At 39.5% G+C, this 25625-nt stretch overlaps 1 protein-coding gene across 1 annotated transcript in view; it reads right to left on the bottom strand.

Annotated features, from left to right (window-relative positions):
• Positions 1-25625, bottom strand: part of LOC107116036 (protocadherin-15-like) — a 456694-nt gene that overhangs the window by 286393 nt on the left and 144676 nt on the right. Inside the window, exons 5-7 of the mRNA XM_015417887.1 lie at positions 21089-21295; positions 12761-12895; positions 11682-11831 (exon numbers count right to left, since the gene is read on the bottom strand). Of these exons, the coding sequence (XP_015273373.1) occupies positions 11682-11831; positions 12761-12895; positions 21089-21295 (492 nt within the window). The remainder of the gene's footprint in view (positions 1-11681; positions 11832-12760; positions 12896-21088; positions 21296-25625) is intronic.

Genomic DNA, 25625 nt, shown 5'->3' with positions numbered 1-25625 from the left:
CAAGGAACAGAATGGATAATGAAAGGGCAGGATGAAATTCAATATTTTTAAGAATGGTTGAAATATATGCAGATTTATGATGTTTTTAAAATGGATAAGAAGAACTATGGTTTTAGAGAAGATAGAAACGAAATAGAAACTGTTTGGGAAAGTGGGGGGAGGAAAATGGTTTCTAATATGTATAAAATACTGTTGAAATGGTTTACGGAGGATGAATCTGTAAAAGAGCAAATGATAAAATGGGCAGTTAATATGAATAAGGAAGTAACCATAGAAACATGGGAATATTTGTGGAAAAATTCTATGAAGCTATCTGTATGTACTAATGTAAAAGAAAATTGTTACAAAATGATGTATAGATGGTATATGACACCTAAGAAAATAGCAAATATGAACCAGAATATGTCTAACAAATGTTGGAAATGTAAAAAACATTAAGGCTCATTTTATCACATGTGGTGGACATGCGACAAAGCTAAGGACTTTTGGACAAAGGTCCACAGCGAAATGCAAAAGATTCTAAAATGTTCTTTTAAGAAAACACCTGAAATTCTGCTCTTAGGTTTAAAAATGGAAGAACTGAATGTAACAAAAAAGACATTGTTCTGGTATTTGATAACAACGGCAAGAATGATATATGCTCAATATTGGAAGCAAGAAAAAATACCAGACCTGGGAGAATGGATACAAAAAGTTCTGTTCATGGCTGAGATGGACAAAATAACTAAAAAATTGAACAACAAAGAAGACCAAGAATTTTTCGAAGAATGGAATGACTTTAAGATATATTTAGAAAAGAACTGGGATGTGAGACAAAATTTACTATGTTTAGAACAATATTAAGTACTTGATGTTATCCTGAGTTTATCTATGAGGGACATGAGGGAAGTGCATTGCGGGAAGCCTTTTGGGGGAGGGAGGGAAAAGGGAATATTTAACCAACTGACAAAAAGATGTAAAATGTGATATTAATGGAAAATAAAAAGTCTTTTGACCAATTTTTCTTGTCACCTTGACACAGAGAGTACTCCAGTTTTCTGTGTTACATCTCTGAGGATGCCAGTCACAGGTGCTGGTGAAACGTCAGGTACTACAATGCCAAGACCACAGCCATACAACCTGGAAAATCTACAACTAATTTTTAGGAGATCATCTGAATTTGTGGTTTCATATTTCCTTTCTGGTACAAATGACGGATTACATTATCAGTGGCAGAATTCTTATCTATTGCAGTTGGAGTGGGATTTTAAAAAGGTTGTCTATATGACAAGGTATTTTGTATATGTTTTAAGAGCTATGATTTTTGGTTTGTGGACTGGAAATGAAATAAACTGAACTTTTTAGCATTACTCTAAAATTTCTATTTACTTGGAAAATGTATATGTTCCCTCACCTGCTCAGGATAGTGTCTGTGTCTTTGCTTATTCCCACAGTCTGCATCCAAACCCTACCTCTAACACCCCAGACCATCTGTCACAGGTAATAACCAACTTGATAGTCATAAACACTGTCACCTTCTCTTAATGCATTGCATTTGGGTTTTTTCCTTGTAAGATGGCAGAAAGTTTTCTGATATACCATCAACTTAAGGAGTCACCCAGCCCCCATGCTGCCAAGTGGGAGAGTTAGCATATCTATATACAATTTTTTTAAATATAATACAATGACTATGAGTCCTCTTATGTTGATGTTTAGAGGAAGATAAGGGATGAGACAGAGAGGGTAAGAGCATGGCAATGAAGTGGAAGTACCAGGTACAAGTCTTATCTCAGTCTTGTGCATGTTTTCTGGCCGTAGGGGACTCACTGTGTTTCAGCTCTGCACACTCCCATTCATAGCACATGGACATTAATACTAGGCTGCTCCTTAGAGAATGCACAAGGATTACTGCGATAATATATGTGGAGCACTTGAAAAAGGGTATATAAAATTTATTGCTGGTATAGTTATTATTTGAAAAGGCTCACTATCGAAACCCAGTGACAAAATCAGAACCATTCTTTTCTTTCAGTCATAGTTACGAGCGTATGTCTTTTCTTCAGATTACTGCTGGTGTTGGCAGTACAGCTCTATTAGCATTTATATGAAAGCCTTCATTTTTCATCCACAGGCAGTCCACCCAGATAGTGAATCCCCTTGCTCAATATTCTATTTCTTTCCACCTGCCTGGCAAAGTATCCCATTCCCTCTTATCAGACAGCATGCTGAATAACGAACACTTGTGACCTCTTGACAATTGTTTGGCTTGGCAAGCAGAAAATTATTTTAGGTGAAGAGGTACTCTGTCTGATGAATCACAAGTTATATGTTTTGGCTGTTTAGGGAAGGCTACTAAATAGATACACTAGTTTTTTTAAACTTCAGATATGCTTATGGTGCTCTAGAGATCAGTCACTAATAAGGGAAATAACCTATTAACTGTCCAAAAGGTGATGCATCCTGAGTAATAACTCCTCAAGTCTCCTTGTTTCTGAAATCTAAAATATTTTGAACAAAATGATGGCATTCCAGTGCGATAGAAGACTACTGTGGGTATTCAAAATAATTTTGCTGTTTTCATGATTTTTTTTTAGCCTGGTACTTAACAAGTTGACAGTCATGTTTTTGACATGTATAAACTGTGAGTGTGCTTCTATGGACTCTCCTTTAACTCAAAATGTAGTTGAACACAAAATGTAGCTGCTTTAAACTAAATCAGACTACTGGTCTATAAAGGTTAGTACTGTCCACTCTGACTGAGAGTGGCCTTCAAAGGGTCTGAGGCAGAGGTCTTTCACGTCACCTACTATTAACTGACAATGGTGGGAATTGAACCTAGGACATTCTGTATGCAAAACAGATGGTCCACCACTGGTCTAAGCCCCCCCCCTCCAGAATCTTTATTGCTGAATCTGTAGCCAATTGTTATTGTAGATAGCCTCCTGAGGCCTTCACCAGGTACTTTAAGTTTGCTCACCCAATAAGATCATGGAAGAGGAGCTATTGCCACGTCATACCTGTAAAAATTAGTTAGGAGCCACTGTCTCTGCTTCATAGCTAGCTTCATGCTTAAGCCTGTCATGATATTATATAGATCATGAATAGTGGAGAGGGAGTAATAAAGAATCATGAAGGTAGCTGCTAGGCAACCTGTCATGTGGGATGGGCATCTTGGAACTTCTAGGGAACATGGGAGACCTGATAAGGAGCACTTTCAAAGGCTCCAGTCCTTTCTCGCTGTGGGGCAAACAATGCCAGAGAAGGAGGGAATTTACTTCTCTATCCTTACCTCTCTTCCCGGGGGGGGGAGACCTAACTGATAGGTGAACCCATGGGGGGCTTGATAAATCAGGTTTCCGCCCGGGTTCTGGAAATATCAAGAGCAGCTGAGACAAGGAGGGCCTCTTGTGAATAAGGTCAGCTGACCACAAGCAATCCTTTCCCTCTTATTATTTTTTTAAAAATCAATCTGGATTCAGCAATCTTTGCAATTTTGGACTCCTGGAACTGCAATAATAACTGAAAATACAGGCAGGCTACTAGCAGACTACCAGCAGCATTTGAAGTCAGCTTCCAATATACAGTGGTAAGAGGGGACCCCCCTCAAAAATGTATGCCTTTTGGATCAAGGCTTTTGATAAACTTTGATCTTTAACTACAGCTATTCAGCAAGAGATTTATGTAACCAGTTTTAAAGAACTTTATTTTGGCCAAATGGCATTTGGTTGCTTTCCAAGAAAATCCCAGCTTCAATAATAGAGCAAAAATACTAAGTGAAGCTCTTTTTAAATATTATCTACTCTGCAGAACATCAAATTGGCTATTTTCATGTTTACTTTTACTCTTTCTTATCTTTTAATTTTTTTTCTATCTTTGATGAAAGATGTTTAGTTGAAGCGTTCAGTGTTTCAGCTGTGATGTGATGCAGTGGGGATTTTATAAAACTCTGTTTTGCTAGACAGTAAGCTCATCAGAAAAAAGATCTATTTAATTTCCTCTGTTATACATTTTCTTATTTGGATATTTGAAATCCCATAGAAAGAAAAAATAACATGAAACCATCTGGGTTTTTGTTTTTTTCCTGAAGACCTTAGATGAATCAGCATACCAGAAAACTTCCTTGTTTATTCCCCTCCCTTTCCCCCTCCCCTTTCCTCCCTTCTCATTTATCGCCTTTCTCACCTGCTTTACTAAATTTTCATTTTAATAGAAAAAATGTTTTGTTGGTGGTAGATTGATGTTTGTGACGTAATGATTAGAAGATAAGCTACCCTTTTTATTTATACTATATTCTTTCAGAACATTCATTACTTGCTATATTTCGCACTTTTTATAAGAACAGTAGATACCATTTTTATCTTAATGGAAATACATTTTAGCTGAGCTACTAAAATAGTATGAACTTTGTTGTGCATATAATATATGCATAGTAAACTGTATATGGGAATAATATATAGAACGTGTGTATAATATTTTTAAAAAGAAGAGTGAAAAGGAGAATGGCAACAGAAACACATCAAACAGATTAGACAGATAAGGACCAGAGAATTAAAGAAATAGTGGGAAAATTATCGTGAACACTGGTGTACCAAAGGAAACAATTTGAAGGAAGAACTTAAAAGACCATTCAAGATTCAGAGAAAAGAACCTTAAAGAATATTCAGAGTATTCAGAGAAATGTTCAAGAATCTTAGGAAAGAATCCAGAAGAACATTCAAGAAGTGTGTCAAGAGATATTGGCTGGACTATCAGAAATTAATTTTAAAATAACAAGAAAAACACAAGAAATTATAAAAATCAAAGAGACACAGAAGGATGACACACATTTAGAAAAGCAGGATCTTCAGATCAAGAAGGCAGAACAAAGAAGTGAAATCCTGGAAACTTTTAGAGGAATCTCAAAGGATTTTGGAAAGCCAAATTTGGAAAAAAGCTTTAGCGATTTACTTCAAAATTATTTGAAGATAGAAGACTCTCCTGATATTAATCAGATTTTTAGAGTGAATTCAAGAGTTGTATTCATGAATAAGCTACCTCAAGATATACTGGTTCGATTCACCTACAAAAAAACATGAGATGCAATACTAAAGAACTAAAGGAAATCATCACTCAAGGTTGCAGGTAAAGAAGTACAAATCTTTCAAGATTTTCAAGGAAAGGAAAGATTTTGACTTTGAGACAGATTTTTTTACAAAATAAATAAATAAAATATCACTGCAGAATACCATTTGCAATAGAGGAACTCTTACCAAAAGGAAGAAAAACAATCACAACAGAGGAACAAGCTAAGCAATTGGCCAAAGAACTCCCAGCAGAGGACTTGTATAAAGGAACAGAAGTAGAACCTACAAGTAACTCAAAGCAATTTGCTAGCAGCTCAAAGCAAAGTTCATAGACCAAAAACTCTGAAGAAGAAAAAGGCGTATAAAAGGATAAGTCAGATGTGGAACAACATCAGGGCAAAATGGATAAATAAAAATAGTATCAATAAATACCAATGGACCGAATTCTCCTTCAAATGCACAAAAATCTTCAACCAGGTGAAACAAACAAAACACTGATATATTATGCCTACAAGAAACTTATATAAAGAAGAAATTCAAACACATTGTAACAATAAAAAATTAGGCAAATCATATCTTGCTTCAGCACAAAACAAAACATGTGGAGTAGCCATTTACATAAACAACCCACAATCAGAATTATTATAAGAATTAAGAGACTCAGATGGAAGATATCTAATTCTAAAAAATGAGACTTCTGGAAGGCAAAATATGCACAATAACAACAATCTATGCACTAAATGATTTTTAAGATTTCCCCCCAAACCATGCTAGACTTCTAAGATGAGGAAATAATGATTCTTGGAGATAAGAATGGAGTACTAGACCCCAAAAAAGACAGATCAAGAAATATTAAAGGTGGAAAATTACCTAAAAATGTATTTCAATACATGGGAATTCAAGAATTAGAAGATGCCTGGAGGATCAAAAGTCCATAGGGCAGAAACTTTACCTTCTTTTCAAACAGACATCGAACAAATTCAAGAATAGACATGCGTTGAATATCAAAACGTTTGACAATGAATGTAGAAAAAGTAGAGATTCAACAGAAGATATTTGCAGACCACAATCCCATAGAAGCGGTCTTGCAATACAATACAGAATCAAGAAGATGGAGATGGGCAGAGCAATCCAGGGGAGGGGGGCTGAAAGCACTCGGGGAATCAACTTACCCCTTCACCAGTGTAAATGACACAATGGCGCAAGCCTCCAGTGGCAGATCGCAGCAGCCACGCATCGGTGCAACTGGGGCATTGGCCCTTGCACTGGCATGATTGTGGGTGGTTCTGGGGGTGTAACCAGAGGTAATCGGCTCCCTGAACCCTTTCAGCCTGGGAATACCCCCTGCCAGATGCGAAAAGTTAGGCCAACAAAAAAATATGGTGTAGCCCATAGGTGCCCACTGAATGTGAAAATCAAATCATTCCCCACAGCTGCAGCCCCATCCATTAGGCTTGGGGGAGCTCAAGATGCTGATTACAGGCTTTGCCAGTCACCTCCCACCCCACAGTGGCCAAGCCCCCTCCCCAGTACACAATTGTAGCCCCCTCATTCTACAAAAACTTCTGCCAGGATACCTTGCAACTCCATAGGTAGGGTTTGTGGCACGGGACTCTGTCTTGGAGCTCCCTGCCATGTGGACTTAGACCGAGTGGCAAGGCATTTTGGTGATGGGATAAGCACAGAGAGGGCACTTGGAACTACAGGGTAAGCAGTTAGCGCTGATACCCAACGAGGCTGACCTCTCCCATTGACCCAAAGGGGCAATGATGCACTGAGAGGTAAGCAGGGGCAAGGATCATGAGCCGGGTCCCCCCTCTCCTCACTTGAGGCTGGGAGCTGTGACAGCACCTCCTGCATGCAAGCCCAGCACTGGGTTCATGTGGGGGTGGCAGAAGCCATGGTCTTGCAGAACCATGGACCCTGACCTGCCATGGAACAAGTTCCCCAGGAAGTTTTCTGAGAGATGGGGGGGGGGGGTTGGAAAAGTTTTTAAAATGCACAACACAGAAGGAATGTCTCCAGCTATAATTTGGGAAGCAAGTAAAGCTTTTCTCAGAGGAATTCTACTAGCAGCTGCAAAAAAAAAAAGCGGGAAAGATTAGAACAAACTAACATAATAACAGCAAAAAAATCAGAGATTGGAACAAGAACATAAAAACAATAATAAGAAACACTAGCAGAGATTAATCAATAAAAACAATTAGATATGTAGGTGAAGTACATAAAAAAATTAAATTTCTAAAACAAAGATGTTTTGAACATGCAGATAAACCTGGCAGATATCTGGTGTATTATCTCAGGAAGGAAAGAGGAAAAAAGAGTAATAACGGGTGTAAAGAAAGGAGATCAAATTACATATGCAGAAAAAGAAATACAGGAACTATTAGTGTTCTCTCAGGATTATACAAAAGGTTACATATTTTATAATATTATATACTTCCTGTGTATAACTCTAACATGTGATAAATAATAACAAATAGATATCCAAAAAGAATTTTTTTTCAGAAGAAAGAAGAAGAGAATATTTAAAAGACATCCCAATTGCAAATTTTATGTCAGAACATAGAAAAATATTAACTCAAACAATAACAATTCAAGAAATCTCTCAAGCAATACAGAACATGAAGACGGATAAAGCACCAGGACTGGACAGGTTGACAGCAATGTATTATAAACATCTTGAAGAAGTAGATAAAGGAAAAGAAGACAATACCCCCAACATGGCAAGAGGCATATTTAATGCCAGCATATGAAGAGGGTAGAACAAAGTTTGAGTCCAAGACCAACAACCTTTATTCAAGGTGTAAGCTTTCATGTGCATAAACACTTCTTCAAACACAATGAAATGAAACCCACCAGTCCACACACATGCACACACAGAGAGATTTGTGAATAAGAACAGAAAGAAAGCAGTGTTTCTATTTCGAGATGCAGAGAAAGCGTTCGACAATATGGCCTTTCTTATTGAATGTCTTACAAAATATGGGCTGTGGTCCTGCATTCTGGAGCTGGATGCATGGAATATACTCAAACCAATAAGCAGAGATTTTAATTCTTGCATAAACCTTTATTGGCATAACACAGCAACAAGGATAGTGGACTGGATTAAAAACTCAGATTAGTAAAATTAGAATCATCAGATCTTGATGAAGGCCTACACAATATTTATGGATTAAGAAATCGACTAAAAAGATAATAACACAAGAAAGAAGTCATGTAATCAGAGATGGACTTTTGAAAATATGGTTTACACGCTGGAATTTCTTGAGCACATGATGATAAACACTCAGGGGAAACTCAAAACTTGGCAAGATATTAAAGATGAATATGTAAACATTCAATGGCTGATATAGTATCAATTAGTCTCAAGACTAAAGGTGATCATGAGTATTGAAGGTGAAGTTCTAAGAGATGCGACTGAATTTGAGCAGCTGATTATAAAACAAAAAGAGCATCTACTATGATGGATACATAAGATTTTACTCCAGCTAGAAAAAGAAGATGAACAAATGTGGGATGGGCATCTCCTGGCCACATGTAGGGTACCCGGTGGCAGTAGACTCTGTAGGGGTTGATCTTCCATGGAGTGGAATCAACACTCCAGATGCCAGTAAGTTCATGAAACTACATTTACTGGCCCCAGTGGGCTATAGGTACACTCCCTCAGCCTGACTACAAGTTGTCAATCTCCTCTTCTTTTGCTGGCCACCAGTAGGAGTGCTGTATTACCACCTTTAAGGCCCTGCTGAACAGGTCATCCTTCCCCTGGAGCCTCATTCCCCATCAGCTACCAGCCCAGTCAGACTCATGCATACTCAGGTGTATGCCCTCCCCCCTGAGTGGCGGAGGCCATGATCTATCCTCACCCCACAGACTGCATGTCAAGCCACACTCTCCCCACAGGCCGTACCCTTGTGGGTACCCAAAAATCCAGTTGCCATGGCTGGTGGTTAGCCAGACAACTCCAGCACCACCCCTGTGGTCCTTGCCCCGGCTGGGCCCAGGCAGCTGGCCTGTCACACAACCTCAATAATCCAATGTGTGTTGGACCACCACCTTAAGGTAAAAAAATAATCAGCTGGCTATCATGTTTTTCTTTTCTTGCTTTGAAGATGGCGATTTGTAGGGCGTTTTAGGCTCTTATGATGGAAGATAGAATGCCCTATTAGTGCTTATAAAATTGTTTGGAAGAGGAGCCTGATGTAATAAATAATGAAGTGGATAAAGAAGGTAATAAAGAGGAAGCAAGCTGAGGAGGTTTGCACAGCTCTGTGGTTGCTGATTTGAAACAGCCACTAAGCTGCTAACTGGCTTCTTTGAGCCTCCTGCCGCTGTGTCCCATTTTAACCTTGTCCCAATCTTTCTGGGACTTGTATCTCTCAGTTCTAGAGTACCCCATTAGTTCATCTTCTTGTCATTTATAATTGCATGTGAAAGCATATGGCTTTGATTCATTTGGAATCAATGGCTAAGTTCTCATTTATCTGAATGCTTTTTGTCTTTGTAGAAGACAAAACATCATTAGTTAAATAGTCTATGGTAAGTGAAGATAATGGCATTCACAGATGAAGAAATTGGAACAGTTATCTTCAAAACAGCCTAAAAGAATTAGCTGTCCAACTACAATATAAACAAAATTACTGGTCTGAATCTCTGTATTCATATAAATATATAATTCTAGTAAGCAGTGATTAAAATATGGCTTGCGGTGGGGAATGTATTAGAGACCTACTATAAAACTCAGTTGGAGGAATGCTCTAACAGTGTATACAAAGCTCAGAGATCCCAATGCAAAAGCTAAAGTAAATTCTAATTTGTCCTCAGTGATATTTAATACAAGCTCCTAAAAGGACTTATATAATGTGCCCCCCCCCGAAGACAGTCAACTATGTCAGAAACAATAGCAAGAAAAGTACTTCCTCCCATTGCTTTTCTTATTGAAAATGACTTCTGCACTGAAAAAATGACAGTGGATTCTTTACATTCCTGTTCCTTCCCATTTTTCATTATAACATAATATTTTTTACAATTTTTCTGGTGCATAGTACACGGTAAGAATGTTTTATAGAACATTACGATGTTAGTAAGTGTGAAGTTCCTGGAGATTTCTGTAAGATACTCTGAATAATGATTCCTAAACTGTCAGAGAAATGCTAGACAGTAGACTAGAGAACGGTATTTGACTTTCACAAGGCAAGAGTCTGTGTCAAGATTAGAATTAAAAGTGTCTGGATTTCTGACTAATGCTCAGATTACAGAAATTAGTTTGAAAACTTGAACACTTCATGAACATTGCGTTTCAGACACAGGGTCATCAGTTCATGTTTAGTCTACAGCTGCAGTTCAAGAGTGTAGGCACAGATACCCTATAAATATGGGGGGAGGGGATTACACTTTCAGTAGGTATCACCACTCACCCTACCATCCATTGCAACCGTCCCCTTGTATTCCTCAAAATTCAAATATCAGCTGGTAGATTTGCTGCGAGAACAGTGGAAAGGGAAACTGCTGTTGGTAGACCAGTCATTCTTCCTGGATTCCTCTGACACTGATCTTGGATGAAGTATTTAAACTGGAAATTATAATGCTCTCTCAAATCTACTCATTTTATTTTGCTTAATTCTCTGTCCTCAATCTACTTTTCCTGTCAGGTCCACCAATACTTTAAGGCTGTTTCAAGCATTATGCTGGAGCAAACACTAGATGTGCTACTGTGGGCACATTTAATGGAGAGTCTTAGCCATTTTTAGATTTCTCAGCTGGGTTCCAAAACAATACACGTGTTTGTAAACATGTGTTCACACCAGTGTTCCCTCTAAACTGAGTTAGTGTGGGCTAGCTCACAGTTTTTAAGCCTCCGGCTCACAGATTTTTGTCTTAGCTCAGGAAGGATGGCTCCAGAGCCAACTGATTTACGCAGAAGCCAAATCGCTCACTCACAACTTTAATGCCAGGAGCTCACAAAGTAGAACTGCTGCTCACAAGACTCTACAGATCAAAAAACCCTCAATTTACAGTCCATGGATGTTCTCAGGGATAACTTTTATACCTATCTAAAGAGGTATGCAGTGATGCTTGGGCCATTGCACGCTTTCTATGGCAAGAAACACATATTCATCCAATCTTGACTAGTCCAGTATGCGTATATGGCTGCTTTGAATCAGTGACAAGAAAACAGAACCAGTGAGTGCGGAAACAAAAAAAGAGGAATGAGCATCTGTTCTGTTCAGAGACAGTGTAAGAGGCATTACCATGTAATCATGAAGAGTCTTAATTGCCCTACTGGGATTCAACAGCATAGCAATTCTGACTCTGCGGCACTTTCTCAAATTGCCTGAGATGTGCCATATGAGCTGGGGGAGGACTTGGAACTTGCCCTGGGAGGAAGTTAAGGAAGAATCATGTCACAGTTGGCAGGCTTGTCAGCCAACCAGACTTTCTAATTACCCATCAATCTTCCCACTCCCCAGAAGGGCTCTAGAGTATCTGAAAGGCTGGTCATTAAAGCCCTGTTTCATTTCTTTGTGAACTTGTTTTTGGGTGTGTATTTTTTTTTGTAAATTTCAGCATGCCCTGTTATAAGGTTTGCATAAGAATGTGGTACGAAAAAACAAGTGCAAGAAGCAATTCAATTACCTTGATGACACTTTCTCCAGGCCTCATGTCTGTGTAAATCTTGACATTGTATGATATGTTGGAGAAGGCTGGAGTGTTATCATTTGCATCAATCACAATGATATTGACTGTGACTGGTAGGCTTTCTTGCACACCATCGGAAGCTGTCATCTTCCAAAGAAGCAGACAACAGGAGGAAATTGTTGGGAAATACAAGTGAACATTCTGATTCCAGTGAAACTCAAGCTGATTATTTTTACTTATATTTTAGGTTTGGGTTTGTTTGTTTTTTGCAAAATCCACATATACTATTAATCACATATCAACTTCAGTGCTGAGAAGAAAACTATTACTTTGAAGTCTTCCCTCACTGAATTTTGCATGGGAAGTGTATCACAGGAAATAATTTTTGAAAACTCAAATCAGACATCTATTTTCTTTTTGGTTCATAGAGGACCTCTATACACCTTACTTTTTAGCAGTATAGTAAAAAAACAGAGTTAAACCCTTCTCTGTCCCTTAAGGTCAATGGGCTTATAAGGATCCAGCTCTGTTTTGCAGATCTCCCAACTGAAAAGAAGCAGTGGGGAGGTAAGTCTAAACTTGATAAGGGTCATGGTGCTGTGGAGTTGGGTTAATCAATTCTCCTGTTGCTATTTTCCTATGAAAACTGTCCCATGCAGCTGCTATAAGCATGGCATGGAAAAAATATAGGTGTCTTTATTGCATCCATCTTTTTTCCTACTGCAGCTAAATCCCACCCATATGCCAAATTTGGACTTGGCTTAGCATTATGCTTGTGAAATGACCCTTGGGGAAATATGGATGAAGGGGACAAAAAGCTGTCACTGATTAATGCATGCATGCTCCAAATCATTACTTGCAGGCTGCTATTTCCTGTGCTTTAGCCATGATTCTAGCTAGCATTCACTTTATAACGTCCACTCATTTCAATGTAGGTAAAAACAGTCAGGATGACAATAGGCTGTGGGAAGCCCATCTCACATAATAATATCTATTCTTTGCTTGAAATAATATCTATTTGCTTGAAAGAACACCTGTTGTCATGCTGGGTCAAAAACAAAACCCATATTGCTTACCGAAAAGGTGTACAGCTGTTGAAGCTCCCTGTCAACTGGTTGAAGTAAGGTGAGGTAGCGTGTTATGCCAGTCTGAGTCACAGTGAAAAACGTATTGTAGTCATTTAGGAAAAGATGGAGCTCAGGATCCTTTGTCTTCAAAAAGAAACAAAAGGAAGGGTTATTACTTGCAAAGGTATGGTAGTAGTATACGGTGGAGCTGTTTTAATAATAGTACTAAATACCTGGACTGACAATGAAATGGGGGCAGAGGGAAAATACAATGAACCTAAATTGCAGCAATTGCACCCTCTGCTTGAATTGGACGGAGGGAGACCCTATTCCCCACCTCGCCATTTCCCCTTTTAACCAGCAGTGCTGGAGGAAAAACCTACATTCTTTCAAAATAATTCAAGATCTGATCATAACTCTATTTAGGCAAGAAAATATTCAAAGCTTTTATCACAGCAGCAAACTTTAAAAGGCAGTGGTGGTGGGGAAGGGAGGGAGGAAACTATTACCACCTGCAAGCCAAACAAAACCCCACATCATGGCAACAGAACTCTACCATTAGCTGATCACATATTTGCTACAAAGGGTAGTTCTTAATATATATATTTTTGAAGCACACCAATGGAAAGATGATAATTTAGGATTCAAAGCATCTGTTCATTGAAGGCCTGGAGAATCCTGCCAGTATGCTTAATGCAGTAGGCTTTGTGCACAAAAGCTTTGACTTGCTGGCAGTCAGGATGCGGCTGTTCCTCACATTGTGTAAACAAGGGATGGAGGCATTCCCTTTCTGTGCTAAAAAGCAAGCGGTCCACAAAAAAGGCAGAATGAAGGATCTTCCTTTACACAGGGAGCTCACATCACTTGGTAATTGACAATTACCTTGATTTTTAAAGAAATGAACTAAACAAATGTGGTGCAATTCTATGTATGTTTGCTCAGAAGTAAATCTCAACTATTTATCAAGGCAATGCTCACCATGTTTAGCCTTGCACATGAAAGCTCATACCTTGAATAAACCTTTGTTGGTCTTAAAGGTGCCACTGAGCTCTAAATTTGTTCTATGTTTAGCAAGGAAAACTTGCAACCTTAAGGCCCCGGTCACACGGAAGATTTTGGCCCGGGAGAGGGACGGATCGGGGGCGCAGCAAACGGGTGCGATCTCACCGCAACATCTGGGAAGCGGCGCGCACCCATCCCCGATCCGTCCCTAAACCCAGAAAAGCCGCTGCAAAAAAGAACCTCCTACAGAGGAGGACTTACCTGAAGCACCGCAGCAAGCGTGGCCATGGGATCGCCGTCGCGCCCGTCGTCTGGAGCAATCCAGGCTCCCGGCCAAACTGTGCACGTGCACACATGCGCAGTTCGGCAGCCTCGCTCTCTCTTCAGTAGCTTCCTCCCGGCATCTGATCGTGCCGGGGAGGAACTGCGTAGCGGCTCAGGGGATCTATGTGATCCCGCCGCCACATGTTTCTTTTGGTGCGGCTTTAAAAAGCCGCATTTTGGGCATATTTTCCCCCCATGTGGCAGGGGCCTAACTTAACCAAATTTTAACAGGATGGAGTCCTACACTTCAACTTTTGCAAAGTTTGTAATATTTGAGCCAAAGCAATAGAAATGCTGCAAATCACTGAAGAAGCCTTCAACCTAGTGTGTCTCCCTCTATATAAATATGAGCTGGCAATACATATTTTAACACTATGACCAAAGATTACAAAATAAAATTTCCAAAACAGACAGGCCCCTAAGAGGGAGAAGGTTTTCCTCCCTCAGTTTGTTACAGTTTTTAAGATCTCTCACATTTATATTTCTGAATAAATAAAACAGCACCTTGAACCATGGCTGTAGCAACACAGATTGTGCTCCCGTGGTCAAGTCTGCTGAAACAGCATTTCATAACCAGTTTTCAGCCCCGAAGTCACACCACCATGGCTTTCCCTTTCCAATTGTTAATATGATTTTATTGCAAGTAATAGCATTTATTTTCTACACATTTTTGTAATATGTATCATAAAAATCTTGGAAAGATGAGTTCATCTAATACAATTCTCTCTCTCTCTCTCTCTCTCTCTCTCTCTCTCTCTCTCTCTTTCTTACTTCTAATGAAAAACTTAAGGACTCAGAGGTACTTTGAGAGAAAGTGCCTACAGTCACTCATGCTCCCGTAGGTCTAACACCACCACAGCAATAGCCTGGAAGAGATGCAGTAAACAAGGGGGAAAGTGTAGGCTGTTTTCAGACATGACACTTAAATCAGTGATCTTTTAATAGTTGTTTTCAGCATTCATTCCCACATTAGCTTTCAACATTCACACAAAAAGAGAAAGAAATGCTCCAAGTTGCTTGTGTAGCATGTGTAAAAACAGCCTAAAAGAGAGTGTGTGGTTTGGGATCTGATGCAGAGAGAAAGCATGAGGGATTCACACCTCTGCATCTTATCCACAGCCCAGGTAACACACATCTCTGGCCTTCAGATGAGGCATGGATGCATAGGTAGAAGAAATCAGTCACTCCCTTTTCCACTCTGTGGCAAGTTAAAGATATACTCACAAACCATGGCTTGTGGTTATCTGAATGCGCTTGCTCAGGTTCCCATGCTCCCTTCTCCCCAGCTCCTCCTCTCATGCACAGCTTGGTAATTAAAATACTTGCACTTCCACAGGAAACCGGTTTGCTATAATGTATGAAACTATGGCTTACTTTCTTGCTTTCAAAACAGGATTCCAAACTAGGACTATACCAGGGCTTTGATTCTGACAGAGAAGATAGGAAGCCATAGTTTGTAGTTCAAATGCAATGACAGACTACATTCAGTCTTCTGTTTTCCCTCTCCTGCTTTAGCCTGCCAAGCCTCCTGAAATGTGGGTCCTGGGGGTTCTCTCAAGAACAGCATGGGAAGCAAATTAGGAGTTTGCAGTAGGAGGGTGGTGGTGGAAGAAATTGCCTGCACTCTTAACAATGGCAGTGCCATTCCATTGTTGGAAACGAGTGGTAGGATACAAAACACAGTTTGCTACGAAAGTGGAAGTCTTCCATTATCAATCACTGAAGAGGAGGAAGAGATGGAGGAAGATGGAGAATGATCCCAAGGATGTGACTGCACCACGATCAAAATTATTCTGTGAGAATATCAGATGTAGCAATTTTGGTAAACACTCTGTAAGAAAAATCAAGGTGGGCAGCCATGTTGGTCTAAAGCAATAGAACAAGGTTAGAGTCTAGTGGCACCTTTAAGACCAACAAAATTTTATTCAAGGTGTGAACTTTCATGTGCATGCACACTTTGTCAGACAATGAAATGGAATTTTTCCTTCAGTTGAACCCAAACAGATGATAATCAGAAACCAAGCTTGTCATTCTTTTTATTTGCTAAAAAACATCTTCACTATTTTGCATGTTAATTTAACAAGCCACTCTGTATATATCCAAGTATGATCTGTAGTTCCATTTCATTGTCTAACGAAGTGTGCATACACACGAAAGCTCACATCCTGAATAAAACTGTTGGTCTTAAAGGTGCCACTGGACTCTAACTTTACTCTGTAGGAAATATAAAGATTAGTTGAAGGCAGAAAACCCACTTCAATCAGGGGGGGAAATCACTATAAAATTATACTATTGTTTGAACAATTTCCAAATTCTATTACGCACAGTAGTATTTAAAATTAGTAAAATTATGATGCTTTTGAGAGAATCAGTAGACAATGGCTTAATTCAGAATTAGATTTTTGAAAAGAAAACAATAATTATTTTTAAAAGGTAAATTTTTGTTTTACTTTATCAAAGACATTCACACAGGAAGATAGATGGGAGAGGAAACTCAAGCAAGGAGGGATTAATTCACCAATATGAGCACCTAAAATACCTACAGGAATGGCACCTGGGAGAACCTACAGGGCAAAAACAACAACAACACAGAGAATGAAAAGTAAGTATGAAAAAAGCTCATAATACTTGGAACCTTTAATCAAAATAAATATAAGACATATAAAAGCAAAAAAAGGCAAAAAGCATTAACTATCAGAATTTTCTAAAATGTTCTCAAGAAGATTAGAAATTTGGACTGAAATGAACACTTATACTCTGGCAGCCTCTTTTCCTTCAAATTGTATCCGATTCTCTATTTGTAGAAGAGGAGTCACATAATGTTAGACATATTCAAACTTCAGTCATTATACTATTCATGAAAGTTAAATTAGTTGTAGATTAGTTATGGAGCTGGCTGCCTGAAAGTTAGTTACCAACCCTCATGAGAGTTAAGGAGATACTAGGATGGAAAGTAGAGAAAAGAAAAGGAAAGATGCTAGGTAATTTGTGAAATTTGTGATGTCACCTTTTATAATAAGGTTCTGGATTATTAAAATAACAGGATCTATATCACTTTCCCAGATTTGTTTCATAAACCGAGTTCAATTTGGAGGGTCACCAAATTACGTGGGCTTGATCTAGTAATTCTGCTACAGAATACGAGGAGTTTCAAGATGATGTGAAGGGCTCATCCTGTAATTAATTCTTAACGTGCTATCTAATCCTATGTCTTAGCTTGTGAACTCCGTGACATTATTAATACTAACTTTTATCTTTCTATTCAGGAGGGAATACATATTTTCATTAATTTTTCAAGTCTTCTATTGCTCGTGTTCTCACATGCACGAAACAAGCTGCAGCATCCAAGGGGTTTGTCTACTCCAATTAACTCACAGAGTTAACTCCCAAAGGGAATTACATTTGTAATGAATCTTCACTTTTTTCTTTTGATTTAATGTAGGTGATAAAATATATTGTAACTTTGAATTAAACATATATTTTGCTAATACCTAAATCAGATGTGAACTAATAAAGTTGACAAATAGCCTGAAAATATTTTAGATTGAAAATATACCATAAAATATACTGTAAAAATAACATGTGGCTAGTTCTACTTCTGCTTCTCAGTCTTTTTGCAGATCTGTAAGTCTATATATTCACTGATACACCTGCCTTTTGGCATACTGATATATTTACCTACAGCATACTCTATTGAAAAACTTCATAAGTACAACAAATAAAAAAACCCCTAAAATATAGCAAGCCAAAGTTACCCAGCTCTGGTTTATCCATATCTAGTTAATGCCAGCTCAAACATGATGCATTATTTCTGGAAACTGATTGTCAAGGGAACATATCACCAGTTAGCCTTGTCACCAACAGCACAGGAGGAAGGAAACTGGTATTTGGACTGCTGAAAAGGATAAAAAGCAAGTTTCTCCTCTTTCCAGATAGGTGGGCTGCTCTTTGAAGGACCTGGTACTCATTGCCTTTTCTTACCCAACTTCATTTCCCAGCATAATTAGCTGCTTCGGCCTCATTTTGGTTTCACTACAGCATTCTCAAGACAAGTGGTTTTTTTAGGATTGCAGCCTAAATCCCCCTAGTCCTAATCCAAACATTTCAAAAAACCTTGAGGATACTCCCAATAATGTGGGTAATTTGTATGTGAGTATGAAGATAGCTCTCATGTGATGTACTACCATGCAGAATCATTTTATAGTGGTTTCTACATGGGTTCCAAATACAGGGATGGATATTAAGATCGTAAATCTGAGTACACGGCATATATGGTCTACCAAATTTAATTATCCTATAGATTAAGTTAGCTAATTGTGTTTGTTCCTAGTTGTAGGTTTTAGATCAAAGTCAGTTTGCTAAATTTGGGTTTCTGCTAACCCATGCAATTTTGCAGCACCTGAAAATCTGATCAAGAACTTGCTGTCCAGACACCAAATGTGCAACAAACTTGATCTTGTGTAAATCAAAGGAGATAAGGCAACCAGGAAGACATCCAAAATCCACAGTCTAAAATGCCTCTCTCTCAGTGTCACTTTATATAATACTACCACATCTATTCAGCATTTGTTAATAATTGTTATTGGCCTCCCCCCAGGTTTTTGGTACTATGTGTGTTTATATGGTTTTACTGAATTACTCTCTGTGTATATGTGTAATTTTAAACATTTTTAATATCAAAATATTTTAATGGGAACCCTATTAGGATGGAAAGGTGGAATAGAGAAGTTTTAAATAAAAATGTAATATTTTTTTTTAATTCTGCTTTTCCTCCAGGGAGGTCAAGGCAGTATATATAGTTCTTTCTATGTTATTGTCACAATATTTACCATCTATAGATTTGTCGCTCACAGTTTCACATATTTCCTGTCCACGGCCTGACCATGTGATGCACCTAGCCCTGACCACATGACCCCTCTACACACTGGGAGTGGGAAACTGGGTATGAGTGTGCTTGCTCATTCCCTGCCCATGACTGCACATTTGTTAGCATTCTGTTTAAGTGTGGAGAAAGTGTGCACACCAGGTGAGCTGTGAACTACCTGTGCCACTGTGCCTACCTAGTCAAGCGATTCACATTGCAATATCTGGCTGCACCATTGCCTTGCAACTTGCCCAATCTAGGCAGGTGAGGTGGCCACTGTGACTCACTCAGCAATGCTGCAGCCAAACATAACTCACCCAGATCAAGCCTCCTCCCATCTGGTGGGGAGGGAGGTGGGTCCATCCCTGGAGGCAGCAACCTCCCCCCTTCTAGTATTCAGATATTTTGTCATTTGTGGTGATCTAAAGAACAGAATCCCCATAGACAGGGCTATTTTGGGGCAGGAACGCACAGGAACGGAGTTCCGGCTGGCTCCCGAGTTGGCCACGCCCAGCAGGAACTCATTAGCATAATAGGCTACACCCAACAGCAGAAACTCATTAGGATTGGCTACATTAGGGGGGTGTGGCCTAACATGCAAAGAAGTTCCTGCTACAAAAAAAGCTCTGGGTTTTGACAACAAACAAAATAAACAGAATAAGAATCAAAAGGTGGGTGTGGCTGGATGACCACATTTCTGGTAACATGGGGGTGCAGCCTAATATGCTAATGAGTGGTGCTGTCAGGGTGTGGCCTAATATGCTAATGAGTTTCTGCTGTTGGGTGTGGCCTATTATGCTAATGAGTTCCTGTTGGGCTTTTTCTACAAAAAATGCCCCGCCCATAGATATGAATGGTGAGGATCTACTGTAAGTCTCTAAGACAGCCTGAAAGAGAGTGATTTGCCTAAGGTCACCCTTCCTGGGTAAGTGGGGATTTGAACTCAGCAATACGAACCTATGCTTTTGAAACAAATGCCACCTGAAATTAAAATTCTAAACATAACTTCTCAGCAGTATTAGTTCATCTCCTTGACTCTTCTAAAATGTATGACATTTCAGTGTTTATAAATTATACAAGTGGCCATTTGCCACCACGCACAGCCCTGATGTTTCCAAAACTGACCCCTTTTTTGTGCACTAGTTCATGCTAGTGTAGCCAGATGTAAAGAGGGATAGGAGTGGTTTCAGCAGAAGTAGCTTATCTCTTTTTCATTACTAAGATAAGACAATCATGCATGACAGGAGACATTCTAAGACACGGAGAGACTAGTTCCGAGATATAGTGGAAGGGATATTAGAAAGAAAGAACAGCTGCATATAGCAAATTCTAAAAGGGGAAATGAAGATGTATGCCGATCTAATTGGCTTGCTCAGACAGAGAAAAAAGTGGCTACATGGTGAAACAGAAAAAGAGAGGTCACTTTTTCCTTATCTTTGCATAATAAGGTATGTATAATGATTATATCCTCTTTGGCATACGGTCACTCCATCCTGTCAGAGCCTATGCTATATAATATACATATATGTTTTACCATGAACTGCCTGAGTTCATCCATAGTATCACCTGCCTCAGATTTTAGAGTCAAGAACACTGGAATCACCAAGGCCTGCCTTCTGTGTAATATTTCATTACCTTCTAAAGGGCAAAAACATATCTTGGAAGTTTCCCAAACTGACACAGGTTTCCAAAACTTCCTTCGTTATCTGTCCCACTGATAGCTCACTCTTGCAATTAACCTTTGTTCCTTGCTTCTGTCCAAATTTGTCTAGAGCCCTGAACTAATCAGAAGAAGCCTGTACCCCTTGCCACAAGTCACTTGCCATGTATCCATCCTAGCCTGAACTTGAATCACTTTAATTGCAAAAGCCACTAGAGGAAATATTTCGCGGCTCTTGGAATGGATCCTAGAAGTAATAGTTTGAGCTGAAACACTCCCTGCATTGTGATTTCGTACGGGAAGCACGAGTTGGTTTTAGGACTCCTTGATAAAATTCTGAAATCTTTTTGTCACATGATTAAGACTTTTGCAATATTCTGATGTTATCAGCTCTTTTTTTCCTAATTATAATATGACATATCCAGCATTAGTGAATGAATAGGGAATTTCACAGAACAGGAGTGTTTTAGTGAGAAACAGCACCAACCTCTTCTATGTCGTTATCCAAAGCTATGATTTGCAGTGCAGATGTCAAATTCTGATTATCAGCAATAGTTGTGCCCACAGGGGACGACTCGAGAATAAAGCCCTCATACATAGATTCTGTGAAGTAAGGGTACTGATTGTTTTCATCCAGAACTTCAATGTGTAGGTTGGCAAAGGCAGGAAGAGGATGGCCATTATCTTGTTCTGCCTACAAAGACAAAAAAGCAATTTTTAATGGATTCCCATTGCTGGTCATATTGGAAGCTGGTAGGACTACTGGAATATACTATTGTTGTCCTGCCCTTGCGCTTCCTTCTTCTTGCAGCTCCATTCATATAATTCCTTTAAAATTTTTCATCTCCTCTCTAAAAAAGCCAGTTTCTGACACTCTATCACATTCAGTCATGATCAAGGAAAAACAAGAAGAAGACTGGGACTATACAGATAGAAATAGGCTTGAAACTCAATAGATGAGATTAGCTGGGTCAGGGAACATGTTTATCCCCAGCCTGATCTGGCGCTACCAAGCTGTACCCCTATTCTTTCTCCAAACATTTTAATGGCTGCTATTCACTTCCATTGAGACAACACACATTATTGGGATAAAGGCGAATCAGAGTTCTTCCCGCTCAGGGAACAGCTCCTTTGTGATTGGCCGCTGTTTCGAATCGACCAATAGCTTTTGGGCTAGATGGAGCCTTGGCTGGCTTGAAGCTTAACATAGGAGGTGGATTAGCTGATTCATGATATCCAGACAGTACATAACAGTCATGATCAAGGAAAAACAACAAGAAGACTGAGACTATACAGATAGAAATAGGCTTGAAACTCAATAGATGAGATTAGCTGGGTCAGGGAACATGTTTATCCCCAGCCTGATCTGGCGCTACCAAGCTGTACCCCTATTCTTTCTCCAAACATTTTAATGGCTGCTATTCACTTCCATTGAGACAACACACATTATTTTGGAAGAATATTCCAATACGGCTAAAGGCTTAAGAAGCGATTCAGGGTGGATGTATGTTTGCTGTATAGAGGCCTTACCTTTATACACAGACTCCGTCTCTTATAATGACTGAGTAAACATGGGTGTGATCCAGCCAAAGTTAGATACTTTTAGATCATGTTTACTGCAACTGGAAACTTTCCCATTTAACTTAACTTTCCCATTTAACTTAACTTTCCCATTTAAATCAGTGATACAAAATTGTTTAACTTTGGTTCAGCTGTGTTAACTGTTTTATCAAAACAGCATGCAAAATTTTATTTTTCCTAAGACTGCAATCTTATGCATTTCAGCCCACCACTCAAAAATAAAATTACTGAGTGCAACATCACCACAGCACATACTGAATTCTGTAATAAAAAAATCCTTGTTCGTTTTAAAGGGTGACCATTAATTCTAAACAGCAAGGCTTATTCCAATTAAACCCCAGCTGTGGAAGAAATAGATACAATGTTCTGACATGGTATTTTTCAACTCTCCCCCAGCACCTCCATACACACCTGCGAGGTGGAAAAAAAGGATGAGCAAGGTTTTAACATTATGTTTCAATGAGAAACATACTTAGGGTCAAAGGAAACATACTTAGGGACTATTAATCGCACTTAGTTCCCTAGCTAATACAGATCATTTAACCAAAATACTCAATGAAATGAAACCATCACTTTCATGAGGTGAGATTGGGCTAATGTTAACACACACATATTTTTAGTTGTTGTTGTTTTGTCATGACATGCAAGCAAGTTTAAAAAACAAAAAAAACCCATATGGCATTGTGTGTAGAATAGCCGGGAGATCTGAAGATTGTCTGGCAACCTCAAGCTCTAGCTTTTAGAGTTGTGCTAGTGGCAAGCCAGACTTCTTTTTTAGGGGCTGAGAGGGCTCTGAGAGAACTGTGACTGGTCCAAGGTTAACCATATGGCTTCATGTGGAGGAGTGAGGGAATCAAATCCGGTTCTCCAGATTGCTCTTAACCACTACATCAAACTGGTTCTCTTAAAAAAACAAAAACAAAAAAAACAAGGTGCCAGTGACATTTGTCACAGCAAGACCACTTTATCTGATCTCAATACCAATGATTGACTTCTCAAAGAAAGAAATAACAAACACAATGTTTGCCTTCCACATGAAACATAGCGACACATCAATGGCAGTAAATGCATTTTCAACTTTGATCAGTTGACTAATATAAAAGCTACTTAAAAGATTTAATTTCTTCAATAATATAGTCATCCAATATCCAGTTACCTAATTTCTGATAACTGTTCAGTGTTATAGAAGACATCTCCTAACAAATGGAGGATGAAACACAAGAATAAAATGTTATGAAAGGAAAGAACTGATCACTCTGCAATTCAGAATTATGTTATTTATAACAACATTGAATAACCAAGGGACCAAAAGGTAATCTTGCCAAATACCTCTTGAGGCAGACCTCGAAGGAAGTTCTATTTTAGAGTGCTTTGATGGGAAACAGAAGTCTTCAATCAATATATCATCTGACTAAAGTCATACAAAAGCCTGCCTATACTAATCAAATGAAATACCGGGAGAAGGTCACCAAGAGCTGCATATAAACTTTTTAATAACCAGTTTAATCATGCTAAAGTACCTCAGGTGTCTATAGCAGACCTTCATCTCTAAGGCCGCCTGTTCCTCATTTACGTTATCAATTCTTTTTGTTGAAAAGGCGCTTGGCATTTACTTTGGCTACAAATGCAGTTTATTTATCTAAAACACTTATAAGTGGGTAGCAACATAATTTAAAACAATACAACAGAAATACATCTAAATGGTTCTGACAACAGGAGTTTTGACTCTTGAAAGCTCATACCCTCAAAATCTTGTTGGTCTCTAACATGCTACTGGACTCCAGTCCAGCTCTTCTACTGCACGCCAACATGGCTGCCTCCTGAAACCATCTAAAAATGTTACTTTAAGAAATGGGTCGGTGACAAGGATTCTGTGTTTCTCTTCTAAAGAAAAGTAGGTACCCGGTATGCTGACATTCTCATTCATTTGGCACCTAAGTAGTGTTACTCACCACCATCATTACCACTACCACTACCATCACCATAATCCTAAATCTAATCTTTCACTGGCTCCCACGCAGATTGACAGACCAAGAGTATTGCAAACAAGGAACAAATGCTAGTCTGGAAACTAGCACAAACCATAGATGCTCTGGCAAACAATAACTTGCCACAGAAGAGGATGTAACCAATTTGCTTGCAGCATGGGAGGGAAAGTCAGAGTAGGGATTGAGCGAGTGCTAAACAATTCATTTATGTCATGCTTATCTATGGTTCTGAACCAAGCCAATGGAGACAGAATAGGAGCAAAAAGTTCAGTACAGTCATACAGATATGAAATGAAAAAGAACAACACAAATTCATAAAAGCTACCATGTGCTATAATCAGTTGGAATAATTTTAATTTACATGCCTAAATCTGGTTCACAGCAGTAAGACCCAGACAGTAGAGACAATTTAAAGCAAAGTATCCTTTCCAGTCTTGTGATTCGTCCTTTATTTCCTTCACAGTACATAGCACTCCCTCCTAAGAGAAACCATCTCTTGCACTTATTCGTTGCCAGACTGAGCTTCAGACCGTCATGTTTACCATGCCTTGTTCAGTGCACAATCATGGCAAATACCTGTTATGCAAGAACTTGGTCCTGACCAAGTTCAGAAAACTATACAAGGGCCCCGGTAGGCTTGCCAAGCCCCCGCTGGGGGCAGGGGAACCCCCGATTTTTGACCCCCTTTACCCGCTTTTTTGAAATCCGGCGTCGGGGGGGGGGAAATGGCAGCCGGAAGTGACACTCTAGGATTTTAGTCCTTCAAGTCTCTATGGCTATGAAAGCCATAGAGATGAGGGCTAGAGTGTCTATTCCACTTCCCTCTAGCGTGTGCTGGTGAGTCCCGCCCCTCTTGTTTGCAGCAGGAGCAGCCTGAGGCAGTTCTCAGAGCCCAGAAGAGAGTCGAGGGTCCAGGAAGGTAAGATTTGGGCTGGCCAGGGCTCTGTCTCATAGTCATGTTTGTTTATCCGTCCATTTCCCCCCCCCAGGTCCATCTACCAGCTGCTTGTTTTAAAAGTGCAGGCAGTCATTTCAGAGCTCCGTTTTCTCTCTCCCCCCACCTAAAATCAGGAAGGAGCAAAATGGAGGCTTCAGGGTAAGTTGGTGGGGGTGTAAGGAGCAGGGGGCTTATTTCAAGTGGAGTGGAGTGGGGTGGGAGGGAGCCCAGGGCTGCAGCCACCCAGGAGAAAGCGAGCCCCAGGAACTCTTGTGCTGCACGGAGCACATTGCTCCAGGATACAGAAAATCAGTGGACTGCTTTCTCCTGTAGTCAGGGGTGGGGGTGGCTGCGCACTCTGTCCCTCTCTCTCTTTCTGTTTCTCCCTTTCTGTTGAGGTTTGTGAGAGCTGGAAACAAGGAGAGGCTGGGGAGCTGCTCCACCCCACTCCAGGCTGCTTCCCTTGCAGCCTGACTTTCTTCCCTTCTTTCTGCCTTTCACGTCTCTCTCCCAATCTA

The sequence above is a fragment of the Gekko japonicus genome, unplaced genomic scaffold (genome assembly GCF_001447785.1).
Source record: "Gekko japonicus isolate JY-2015 unplaced genomic scaffold, Gekko_japonicus_V1.1 scaffold528, whole genome shotgun sequence".
Taxonomy (NCBI): domain Eukaryota; kingdom Metazoa; phylum Chordata; class Lepidosauria; order Squamata; family Gekkonidae; genus Gekko; species Gekko japonicus.
Note: the sequence above shows the minus strand (reverse complement) of the source record. Positions and strands in the feature narration are given on the sequence as shown.